The 13,372-nt window shown below is 39.7% G+C and overlaps 2 protein-coding genes across 4 annotated transcripts; both read left to right on the top strand.

The window, feature by feature from the left end:
- LOC145449633 (abasic site processing protein HMCES-like) lies at positions 1-9,920 on the top strand. Of its 3 annotated transcripts, none has more exons than XM_080328029.1 (6): positions 1-141; positions 4,328-4,533; positions 6,327-6,515; positions 6,811-6,951; positions 7,212-7,354; positions 8,507-8,581. In XM_080328029.1, exons 1-6 carry the CDS (start codon positions 83-85, stop codon positions 8,564-8,566), a joined length of 798 nt encoding a protein of 265 aa, XP_080184155.1. In that variant the 5' UTR covers positions 1-82; the 3' UTR covers positions 8,567-8,581. The 3 variants fall into 3 exon arrangements, with proteins under 3 accessions (XP_080184155.1, XP_080184153.1, XP_080184156.1); XM_080328027.1 differs by lacking the exon at positions 8,507-8,581 and adding an exon at positions 8,811-9,920 and having other exon boundaries at positions 4-141; XM_080328030.1 differs by lacking the exons at positions 1-141; positions 8,507-8,581 and adding exons at positions 3,154-3,287; positions 8,811-9,920.
- LOC145449637 (osteoclast-stimulating factor 1-like) lies at positions 1,080-3,160 on the top strand. Its single transcript, XM_080328034.1, has one exon. It carries the CDS (start codon positions 1,098-1,100, stop codon positions 1,746-1,748), a length of 651 nt encoding a protein of 216 aa, XP_080184160.1. The 5' UTR covers positions 1,080-1,097; the 3' UTR covers positions 1,749-3,160.
- Positions 9,921-13,372: the final 3,452 nt, after the last annotated feature.

The raw sequence follows: 13,372 nt of genomic DNA, 5'->3' as shown, positions 1-13,372 counted from the left end.
ATGATTCTAGAAGTTAAAGTAATTTATTAAAATATAATTAGTAAATAAAGAATTGTGTGAGCACTGGACACCGATTCCATACATGCCTTCGGGCTCGACCAATGATCTATATGTATATTCACGAGATACGGTACGGGTACGGTATGTAATGAATTTTGTCGAAGCTTTGATTTTAATATCGTTATCAAGTAAGTCCTCAAGTGGAGCTGGTTGGACTTTGAACGTAGTCGCAATCAACTGCCAACTGGGTCCGGCTACTTATTGCACGTCTGATTTGTCACAGCTATGGTGCTACAATCAAAGACCCACAGTTGCTATTTGCTATATGATCCGGAGTTGGTATCCTGCCGACATAGCCGTGACAGCCGAACATGTCAATATTGCCTCATTTGCTATAGATACAGGCTTATAGGAGTTCTAAAATGCAAATAGCAAAATGCAATGTGAAGAAGATAGCCACAAGCTTTGTTCTGATTTCTTGAAACCAACAATGGCATGACAAATATATTGACTATATCGCTTGGGATTGAGAAATATATTTTTCTGTATTTTACCTACTTGTCATTGTTGGTAGATTTCCTCTTTCCTTCTTTCAAATTGTAATGAGAGACTCTTGGAGGTGCAGCAGAAATGTAGTGTACAATTGATTGATATATTCCTATTGAAATGAATCCGTAAACAGAAGGAGTTTCTGTATTATCTAGAAATAGTATACCTACCTACATTGGGCTAAGCGATCTGTTTGTTGTCTCGATCATTCCGATTTGCAATGCCGTTGACGCCATGTTTAGTGATATATTTATCTACAATGTTGTGTTCAATTAGCTGCTATAGTGCTGACAGTTACCCGTGCCGTGCCCAGTGTCAGCTGAAAATATTCGAGTTTATTTCATTAGGAATATATTACTGAATTATATTATACACACTTTTACTGATTGGAATGCAGCCAAAGTTGGTGTGCAATCATGTTTTAGACAACCACACAATTTTGTAAGTTAGCTAGTGAAATTTGGAAACAAGTCATAACATTCCAAATGTATGGTTTGGAATAGTGAATATAACATTGCGCTTCATTGCAGCGTTGCATATCGTAGATCATGTCCCGTAGACCACCCCCACCTCGTCTCGCCCCCAAACCGGGAATGGTAAAAACATACCGGGCCCTTTACCCATACGCTGCACAACAACGTGATGAGCTCACAATCGAAGAAGGCGACATTATCTATGTCACAGATCAGAGCGACGTCAACTGGTGGAAAGCCACTTGCAAAGGAAAAACTGGTCTCGTCCCAAGTAATTACATATCAGAAGACAACGCAGGATCGATTGATTTTCCGTTGCATGAAGCTGCCAAGCGTGGCAATTTGGATTTTTTAAGGGAATCACTCGCGGCTAGAATCGGAATCAATGGACGCGATAAATCCGGCTCTACCGCTCTATACTGGGCTGCACATAGTGGACACGGCGAAATCGCAGAAGAGCTGTTGCTGAATTCGTTGTTGGATATTAATGCACAAAACAAGCTGGGTGACACGGCTTTGCATGCAGCTGCCTGGAAAGGCCACGATCAAATCGTGAGCCTTCTTCTGGGTAAAGGCGCGAATCCTCTGTTACAAAACAATGACAAAAAGACGCCCTTTGAGATCGCGTCGTCTGCGGGCTGCGCGAGTTTGCTCAAGCCTAAAAAGAGAAATTCTCTGGGAAGCTCTAACGATGAATATCTCGGCGACGGAGATGATTCGGATTAAAACCAGATTTTGTGTTACATTTTGATTGAATTTACTGCAGACTTTCGGAATCATGATTAACGTATTGAACTTCAGACGCTAAGATCGTGTGAATTGGTTACTAGGGTTGGGCAAAATTGTCAGAGTCGGAAATTGTATCGAAACTATAATTCCGGTTGGCAACTTAAGATGTCATAAGAATATGATTGATGTGGAAAGTTCCAATATGCAACTAAAATAATGTAATGGCAGTCCACATCACATTGAAGATAATTTGGTATTTTTCGACCATACCTATTTTATTGCGCTTTGTGACAATGAGCGGGTTGATCACAACTACACAAGTATGTCATTTCCACTAACGTGTGTAGCTTCGTACTTTTATGTTTCTTATGCTCCGATACGACAAGTCGAGGTTGCAAGGCTCTCACTGCAGGAAAATGATATCGAAACAATAATCGCAGTTTTAAATTATCAGTACTCGTAAAAATCATATCTACTCGACTCAAATCATTGTGGCCAACCCGAGTGGTTACCTGACCACGAAATTTACAGTCACTGATTCCACTTTTGAAAGACTTTTACTTTATTCTTATGAAAACGTCTACTTTCTGGTACATTCCAGTATGTCGGATGCACTTGTCGGTGTAACAGTACCGACCATCATACAATCCACATTCATGATTGAATTATTATTGTTTGGAAACATGCATTTCATTGTTACGCTACTGTCTGCATGTCTTTCACTTGATACTTGACGTCATATGACCCAGAGCCGAACAAATAACATCTCTGGTCCGGTTGTTTTATTCTAGTTTTGTGACCGATATTTCATATTTACTGTACAGTGTATACTGACTGCAAAGTTATTAGTCATTGGGGTTGGGCAAAGTCCGAGTACTTGAGCGATTCGGCTCTGAAATGAGTTCTAGGCTTTGGGAGTCTAATTGATTTCAAGTATAACTCTGTATGATGTCATAACAGTATTTATGATTTGGAAAGTTGAACTATGTACCTTTTAGAAACCACACAACTTGAAGGACTTCGATAGTTTTTTCAACCATTCATATTTCATTGCACTTTGTGACAATGCCGTCGGTTGATCATGACTTCACAGATGCGTCATTTCCACTCACGTGCGTAGCCTTGTACTACATGTTTCGAATACCGCGGTACGACCAATCCAGGCTTAAAAATTCCAACATTGGAAAATAGTATCCAAACTATAATTCTCATTGATAAAATGACTCTCTTAGTGACAAGGAGTGTATAATTTCAGTACTCTTTCAAGACTCGAATCGTTAGAATTAATACTCGATTCAGACTCGAGTACTGGAATCATTGTGCCTAGCCCTATTAATCATAACGCAAGTAATTTTTTATATCTCAATTCTATGTCATACTCGGATATTCATTTTACTTATAATATACAGTTTATCGAATTTCTATAGCCAATAGAATGACTATTTGCTCATGGTGAGAAAAACATTGCATCTCTTGAATAATGTGCGGAAGAACAGCTTGTACATTGGAACCCGGTCAGCTAGCCAGAGCCGCAAGGTGATATTTGTTCGATGTTAGATATCTCTTGAATCATCACCTGTATTGATGCAAACCCACTGGAATGTGTTGACTCAAATGCTGGTGACTGTTAATGACTAAAAATTGTGTGGCAACTGTCAATTTCTGGTCATTGTTCGCTAGGAATCGATAACTTTGAGTACTTGTCGGATTGTAGTCTGACTTATCCTTCTTCAGACTGGCTGTTGCATTTGAATTTATATTTAACAGTATATTGAAATGAACACGAAGATTTTCCGCTGACACTCTTCAAGGGTAATCGTCGGCAACTAGTAGAGAATTCAAAAGAACATTGTATATCAACTATCGTATCACAAAATATGACGTCACCAGCATGAAATGTCGAATACGAGAGCGTTCAATGTACTATTTTAAGGTTGTACACAACTCCTTTTGTAGACAAGCTTGGGCTGATGTATTTTGATAAAGGTCGACTCCAAGCCACACAGATGAAAGTGTGAGCGGCCCCTTCCAAAGGCGCGAGATCTGTCGTCTTGATAATTTTTTTCACAAGCAGGATTATCCAACAGATGTTTGCCAATGGCAAAGTTTATGGCCTTTGATCGCTCAACATCAAGCTTTAGCGGTTGAGTCACGGGCGGGCTTTCCACCGAGCGTTATGCACGTGCACTTCAGCCCAAGCTTTGTCTACAGAAGGAGTTTGTGTACCATCTTAAAATAGTACATTGATTGAACGCTCTCTTATTTGAGATTTCATTCCAGCCTGGTGATATCATATTTTGTGATACGATTGTTGATATACATCCAGCAGGCCTAGTTTGTACAAGTCTGCCCATTATCTTCAATGCAATAGGATTACCAAATTAGCTTCCTGGAGGTAGTGATAATGGTACACAATCAATGCAGAGCTTGGAGGTACAGAACTTCAATATACAATTGCATAGTATATTGATATTGAAATGGACCCAAATATATTCGGCTATCACTCATCAGGGAGAATCTTCAGCAACTAGTAGAGAATTGGATCAACAATCGTATCACTAAATATGCTTCCACAGATATCGAAATGCAAAAGGCAAAGAAGTGAGTCCCAGATGGAAGGATGGCGACCAAAATAAATACCAACCGAGTTATAACAAAGCGCCGATGTCGTATTGCCCCATTCTGATTCATTCCCAGCATTTTTGCAAGGGGGAGGATTATACCAACGATGAAAGGGTGATTGTATCGATGAAGTGGGGGCTCGTTCCAACCTGGGTCAAAGGTGGGAGTGATTCAAGAATTCCATTGTAGCATCTCTCATTGCAGAGTATGGCAACTAGAAAATGTTCAGCTTTTCCAAATTACATTAAAATTGGAATGATTGAATTCGGAAAGACTCGGAAATTGATTTAGTTTCCGAATTAGAAAGGAATGTAACAAAAATCACTCGCGTCACGATTATTTGATGACTCGAGTCAATTTGTGTATTGACTCGATTTGTACCCAAGCAGACTTGGACAACTAGAAAATTTTCAGCTTTTCTGAATTAGATTAGAATTAGAATTAAAACTCCACAGTTTTTTTCAAATTAGATTAGAATTAGAGCTACATAGTTTTTCCAAATTAGATTAGAATTAGAGCTTCACAGCTTTTTCCAAATTAGATTAGAATTAGTGCTACTAAGCTTTTTCCAAATTAGATTAGAATTAGAATTAGAGCTACTTAGTTCGCAAAAACTTGGAAATTGCATGAAATTGTATATGGGAAATGAATACAGCAAAATTCAGTTCATATCAAATTACAGTGCGTGGTGCAAAAGACCGTCAGGCGATAAGCGCCACATCTTTTTGTTTAATAAACAACAACAGTGCATCCCCATAACTATGAGAATGGTCAACTTCTGTACACCAAGCTTGGCTCGATTTTTACCATACTTTAATAGAATATTACTCTTTTATGGTAACCATGGGCATCGCCCATGTTAGTCAGAACGGCGATGTACTAAAGTAAAGTTTTAAAAACTAGAATGTTGTTCGCAGATTACAAGTTACTCTAGCAGGCTAATATTCATCATAATATCTACTATGACTGCACGGTGTAAGTAAGGTGATGGCGGCTTGGCACTGTATTTACCTGCGCGAGAGGGATATTCTTGTTAACTCACTGCAATATGCCTCGGACAAAGAGGCATTTTCAGGAAAACAATAATTAGATTAGAACTAGAATTAGAGAATAGGGACATTTCACTAATTAGATTAGAATTAGAATTCGAGCATAAGAACAATTCACAAATTAGATTAGAATTAGAATTAGAGCATGGAAACATTTCACAAATTAGATTACTGGCATTTCGCTCTAATTTAGTGAAATTAGACAACTAGAATTATCTAGTTGTCCAAGTCTGTACCCAAGTCATTGTGCATGACTCTAACCAAGTCGTATGACTCGAGACTAGGACGACCTAAACAGACATTTCATGGTAACTTCAAATAATAGTAAAGTCGCCACTTGATTGCTATTTCGTCTATCAGTCCTGGCTGAGGAAAATTATGATATTGTGAGCGAGAGAGAGTCTTTATTTTCATCCAACCAAAATACATAACAAACGGCAGTGATGGTGGTACAGAAAATATGCTTGCACAGTATTCGGTATTAGATAGGAATGATCGATAAGACCGTGAAGGTCATCTAGTCTGATCAAGCCAGCATCAAACAGGTACACTTGACTCTGAACAGTCTGGTTGTAAAAAATGTTTAGTTAAGAAAGGAAAATAGTAAAAAATTAAACGATGGTAGCAAATGATCAATGAAGCAAAGTCTGGGCGAGGTAGGGCAACAGTCAAATCAAGCAGAGTTGAAAAGAGTGGGTTGAACTCAAAACTTGACAGTGAAGACAATGAATTGGACTTAGACTTGAGTCACAACACTGTGACTCTACCCTATACTCAATGACTTGGACTCTGACTTGACTCTGTGGTGAATTGAAAATGACTTATCTCATCTCGAGTCAAAACTAAAAAAGTGAGATTGACTTGTGACTCAGAACCTTGTGACTTGGTTACAACTCTGGTTCAGACGCATCCAGCACTCCTCAGTACAAGATGAACAACGCTCGGAGCGACACGATGTTAAGCAAAGCGTCGTACAGACGGCCTCTCGAGAAAGGCCAACGATGTGTCGTGTTGGCCGACGGCTTTTACGAATGGAACACGACAAAGTCTGGCAAGCAGCCTTATTACATCTATTTCAAAGATGACGAGCCAGGTGCGGGTGACTCTGATCAATGCGTCACACTTGTACAAACCACCAATCTAGTTGGCGATCAACTATAAGACCGGTTTTTTGACTAGTTCTACTTCTAGTTGCAGACTTTGAAAGTGAGTAGTTGCAATTGTAGTTGGGATTTTGAAAAGTGAGTAGTTCTAGCTCTAGTTATGCATTTTGAAATTTGAGTGGTAGTTGTAGTTCTTGTTGTGTAGTTTTGAAAGTAAGTAGTTCTAGTTGTGGATTTCGAAAATCCGGTAGTTTGTACACTTCTGCAATATGTCCATGTTTTCAGGTGGTAAGAAGCTCGTCACGATGGCAGGAATATTTGAACGACGCGAGGAAGACGGCGACGAAACCTTTTCATTTTCCGTCATCACAGTCGACGCGCATTCAGAGTTCTCGTGGCTTCACCACAGGATGCCCGCTATGTTAGGTAGGCTACCCCCGTACTAAGTATAGCATATGATTTTTTGATCCCCTGAAAATGCTACAGGAGAGCTGTATTGTGCATAACAAGCCAAGCTAATTGTACTGACATTTGACTTTATCATTCGTATGCGAATGAACTCTGATATGAAGTGGACCTGATTTCTTTCTACTTCAGTCTTCCATTCACTTTCACGCAACTGAAGATATTCTAGTTGTCCAACTATGATTGTTTGATAAAGTTGACGTGAATTGATGCTACCCCAGAAAACGAAGATGAAGTCCGCAGATGGCTTGACTTTGGCTCGGTCCCTTTGAAGGAAGCGAACAATCTCATTAAACCGAAGAGCTGCCTCGCTTGGCATCCTGTGGCGACTACTGTCAACAATTCGCGGAACAATCAGCCAGAGGTTTGATTGTGTGTGTGATTATAGTGTTGCCGTAGTTCTTGAATGCGGTTGGACAACTCGATAATTCTGTCATTCTAATCCTATTCTAATTTGGAATAGATGAAAATTCCCTAGTCCAACTTTGAGTCAAAGTGCTCACTGCTCAGTCAGCGCACGTACTAGAACAGAAGTACACATGGTCAAAGTAGCCAACATTGCTACTCAAGTAACAGTAGCCCCGTAATTCCCACCCAATTACAAGTAGAAGTAGCAATTTCGAAGACACGTAGAGGAGGATCTGATAAGTACTCATATATGTAGTTTTAAGGAATTATATTATTCCAGGGTTGTAACCAAGTCACAAGTCAGTCTCAATTTTATAGTTTTGACTTGAGTCAAGTCGAGTCATTTTCAATTCACCACCGAGTCTAATCTGAGTCATGGTATTATGACCCGAGTCCAAGTCATTGTATTGACTGCCCAGTTTCCAGTTAAAGTCTTGTTAAATCCACTTTCTATAACTCTACTTCGTGATATCGAATGGCTCGCATTTATCATATAATAATTTCCTCACTTTAGCAGTTTCTGGTCGTATTTTCAAGTACCAGTACCAATAGACGAAATCCCAATAGCGTGGTTACTTTACTTATTTACTATTCTTCGAAATGACAATGAACTGTCGTTGTTGGCCGTCTGAGTCTCGAGTCATGCGCAATGACTCGAATCCAAGTCGAGTCAATGCGCGAATTGACTCGAATCGAGTCATTTCCGTATTTTGGTGAAATGACTCGAGTCAAGCTGAGTCAATACACAAATTGACTCGAATCGAGCCATCTCCATATTTTGGTAAAATGACTTGAGTCAAGTCGAGTCAATACACAAATTCACGCGAATCAAGTCATTTCCATATTTTGGTAAAATGACTCGAGTGATGTTGAGTCATTACACAAATTTACACGAATCGAGTCATTTCCATATTTTGGTAAAATGACTCGAGTCAAGTCGAGTCATCAGAAAATCGTGACTCGAGTCATTACAACCCTGGATTATTCTAGTCGTCCAAATCGACTAGCTCGAGGTAAATGCCGGTAATATAATTTGTGAGATGTTTCTATGCTGTGTCACCTGTCATAAATTTAATCTAATCTTTGTTTTTTTATGAAAATGCTGTAGCAGAACTGTATCGTGCAAAACGAGCCAAGACATTTGCCATTATCATCCTTATGTGAATGATTTCTGATTTGCTATGAATGAACCTGATTTTTGTTGAACCGGTATTTCTTTCCAAATTGAAATTTGACTCCATTTTCAAGTTATTGCCAATTTAGACATAATGTATGTACGGAGCTATAATTTTAACTAATTTGGAAAAAGTGTGTAGCTATCATTCTAATTGTAATCTAATTTGAAAAGCTGACAATTTTCAAGTTTTCGAACTCTGGCGCAAACACGGATCTAATTTTCGTTTCTTCTGCAGTGCATCGTAAAAATCGACCTTGGTGAGAAAACACGGAAACAAAACTCTGAATCCGCGGGAATGATGAAATGGCTTTCAAAAGCTTCTCAGACAAAAGCAGATATAAAATGTGAGAGTCCTCGTCGGAGCGGAGAAAAACGAAAGTCAAAAGATACTGCTTTAGACTCGTGGTTGAAGAAAGCAAAGAAGTAGCTGACAATGGCGGTCGCTGCACTCAAGATTGGTGATTAGAGCACAACAACATCTCAAGATTTAGACCAGAGCTCGATCGATGATGGACCTACAACAGGCCATGTGCGCAAGATATAATCTCTGGCCTAAACAGTCGCGTCTCTAACAGGCCTAGTGCGCACGATATTATCGTTGGCCTGAGCAATCGCATCTGTAATAGGCCTCGTGCGCAAGATGTCGTTGCTGGCCTGAACTATCGCGTCGCGGGCTTTCGCTGCTATCTACGATTGTTTAGACTAGAGAGACATAATGCTGTTAATTGTATAATGATCAGGGATGGTTACGTCACGATTGCTCGACAGTGACATCGAAAAACAGAATGATATCGAATACTAAAACATAATCATCGCCGGTAACTTCTCATACGCGCAAGTTTTTCAACACGAGAAGCTTGTATAGTCGGCATTTACGCATGTATGCTATTCATGAACTGCGAATGCAGGGTGCGTACTAAACATGGGTACAGGCTTTTTCCCAGAATCTACATGCCATTTTAAGGGTGCGTATTATACTTGAAAAATTACGGTAGATGAATATTCTCAGGCTACCAGTCGCCGATTATACTTCTCTGACGCCTTACTGCCATGTGGTAACGGAACATTGCCGACATTCTTTATCTCTTGTGGCCGATACCAATATTTCTTTCAAAGTGTGATATCGTTTCGCTATGATTGGCGAAACGGTAATGTTTGGGCGACGGGCGTGCTCTACTCTGAAGATAATTTATTTGTTCGTAAAATATTTTTCCATTTCGTATCGATTTATTACGCCTTCCATCGGATGCCAAACCCGTTTTCTGTTAGGAAAGGCAACGATATATTGACTTTGATGTCATCAACATGGCTTGTGCAAAAATAAAATCATTTTCAGTGACTTGTATGTTTTTGCGTTTCGTGTTACTTTTCATTTGCGTCGACTTTCATTTGTTCAGATGTTACATACATCAGGGTTGTAATGACTCGTCATTTTCGCAAAGTTAGGAAATGACTCGACTCAATCTGTGTATTGACTCGTCTTGGACTCGAGTCATTGCGCATGACTCGAACCAAGTCATATGACTCGAGACTTAGATGGGCAAGACCGATATTATAATTTCGAAGCATAGTAAAGCTACCACACTATTGGGATTTCGTCTGTTGGTACTGGTACTTGAAAATGCGACCAGAAACTGCTAAAAGTGAGAAAAATTAATTTATTATGAACGCGAACCATTCGATATCATCAAACAGAGTAACAAAATGCGGGTTAACAAGGCTTTAACTGGAAACTGAGCAGTCGACACAATGACTTGGACTCAGACTCGAGTCATAATACCATGACTCGGACTCGACCCTCTGCTAGCTGACTTGACTCGGTGGTGAATTGAAAATGACTCGACTGGACTCGAGTCAAAACTATATAAGTGAGATTGGCTTGTGACTCGGAGCCTAGTGACTTGGTTACAACCCTGGCATGCGTTGAAGACAGTTGATATATAAAGTTCTTTCCGATTTTCTGGGGTCCCTGACGAGTGTCAGCCAAAAATATTCGGGTTTTGTTTCGATATCAATGTTATTCAATGACATACTTGATTTCAAACAGCAACGAGTCCATCCGAGTAGTGAGTACCGGTGATGAGAAGTTAGCGCTTCACCTGCTTGTTTTGTTAAGAAGCAATGTCAGCCACTCAATTTATTGAATTTTTCATCACAATACAAGATCACCATAAAAGAAAAAGATAAAAAGGTTTCGAAACGACTTGGAGTCATCTTTTATTTGAAAAACTAACGCCCGCTTGTTTTGTTGGAAAGCAGTGTCGATCAATCTACTTGCAGAGGTGGTCACTGGTCAGTAACGAGGCAGGCTACATGTACTACTTTTTGAAGTAGGCCTACTTCAAGTATAGATTTCGCTTGCTAAAGTGGTTATGATTTTGGACTACTTCCACTGGACGGTTTTTAACAAAACCAGGCATATAATACTTCTAATCTTCTACTTGAGTACAGCCGAAAGACTACTTCAATTATCAACTCCGGCTACTTACTTTTCATCGTGAAAATCGTTCCCGTATGTCACTCCCACAGTTTGTTAGTGGTACCAATTATGAGGTCCGCCTTCATCTTGGGCGTTTCATGTCCTCGAAATCGCATCATCATCTCAATACTTACAGCCAAACATATCAACACGCAGCCTTGTACTCATTCGTTGGTCTCCTGACTTTTCAAGCAATATAGCCTCTTTCTTTCAAAGCAGACAGACGCCATATAGGGCTCAAATATGTCACCGAATATAGTTGTAGGCTACGTATCTCCATTGTTTTGTGGTATTTGTACTTAGGAATTACACCTGGCCAATAGCGGATGCTACCATTGTGTTCCCTGCACGCTGATGCTACGCCAAAGTTCCTTCATTGTCGGATGCCAAGCTCCGTTATAATCATCCATCGATAGGATAAAATATATAGTCTGAAGTCAAGCATTTTTCGCTTTGAACGGGTCAAGTCCGACCGACTGGAATTTTTATGACATGATAATATAAGGGTATAAGAAACCCAGAGTTCGTTGAAATGCCGATTCGGATTAGAGGTAGCTTGAGTCAGGGTAAGGTGTGTACTGTGTATGTCACTGCGTAGGCTATTCTTTCTTGGTTGTCCCCGGGCTTCACGTAAATTAAAGGCCTGACTTTTTCTGCGTAACGCGGCAGCAGGCCTCGTATACAAAGACACCGATTGTTGTTTACCATACAGCATACACATGACGCATCGTCTTTATTGAACCAATAGAAATTCCGAATGCATTTAGTATTTCACAACAACACACAGTTGAATGTTGGGATCAAGTCACTACCTTCGAGTCACGAGTCATTTCGAGTCATTGCACATTTTGACTCGAGTCAAGTCAAGTCAATCGATTTTCGAAGGTGACTCGAGTCAAGTCAAGTCTGTCGATTTTTGGAGGTGACTCGAGTCAAGTCGGGTCAAGTCAAGTCAAGTCACGAGTCAAGTCATAATTCAAGTCAAATTGCCTTTTCGAGGTATGAGGCGCGATTACGTCATTGTACTTTGCTAGCTGTCTGAAATACAGATTGAGTGGTCATTGACTTTGAACCACTGAGCTATATGAACTTTGAACCGATGAAGGGATATAGAGTTAAATATACACGCAAGTAAGGCACTGTATCGCTCACATATAAGTAGAACTAATAAACTACGTAAGTAATTGCACAGCCTCAGTTTATAGTTACCAGCCAAAATAGAGAACAGAGAAACGAATTGATAAGATGCAATACATTACCCTTTTGCAAATTGATATGATACAATTCGAGCCTGGTCGAGCCTGCTGTGGTTAAGGGCTATATAAACTATTTACGAATTCAATTTCAATTAAGCAAGAAAACAAGAGGTTTGGTTAGGTTAGGGTTGCCATACGTCCGGAATTTCCGGACATGTCCGGAATTTCACTGTTAAAACTGCGTCCAGGAGGAATTTCTAAAATATGCCTAAATGTCCGGAATTTTGAAGTAAGCTCATAATTTTTCCTAAATCAACATAGACAATATTATTTTTTGGGCAGATTTACGCTACATGAAATTTATCGTCGAGCTGCGCGCGATTTAGTACCATGTATACTGCTTTTAATTTGGGGACTACGACTACCACCGTCGCAAAACTGCGATCAAAAATAAATAAAAATAACATTCAGTTACAGATACGGGGCTAATTGTTATCGCAATTACAAGATAACAGTATGCTCATAGAGTCGGTTTAGGCCGTTTGGACATGACTTAACGATGTACAATTACGCTCCTTGCGTTGTCCTATTCATCATCTTCCACCTGCTCTACCGCTAACTCTGATCATGTGGGCGTAGAGAGGATAAAATTATATAGTAATATATGGAAGAACCAATATTATTGACGTAAATCATTCAAATCATTTAACGTCCAGATACATATAGTAAGCCCCAGAAGTTGCATCGATTATTATGGGCTCAAGATCAGTGATAATTTGGGCGGGAGGAGGCTGAAAATGTGGCTTCGGCCCTGGTTACAACCTACAACACAGAACAACATACTCCTGAACCGGATTGTGACTACCTCTAGTCAATAGACAAAGCTTTGCTGGTGTGACGTCATATTATCCACAATGTGCTCATACCTCATTCTGAAATCCGCTAGTGGGCGCTAAAGAGCGTCTGGAATTTGGATTACAAAAATATGGTAACCCTAGGTTAGGTTAAGAACACAGAACAGATATATACCTTTTGCTATCAAATTACTTTACTATACTATAGTTTACTTCAACATAGGCTGTAAGCTTCGATCACTTCGTTTGCGATCAATATATTTGTGAT

The sequence above is a fragment of the Botryllus schlosseri genome, chromosome 11 (genome assembly GCF_051294905.1).
Source record: "Botryllus schlosseri isolate E-star chromosome 11, Bs_hap1, whole genome shotgun sequence".
NCBI classification, from domain to species: domain Eukaryota; kingdom Metazoa; phylum Chordata; class Ascidiacea; order Stolidobranchia; family Styelidae; genus Botryllus; species Botryllus schlosseri.
This window is presented reverse-complemented; position numbering and strand designations above follow the sequence as displayed.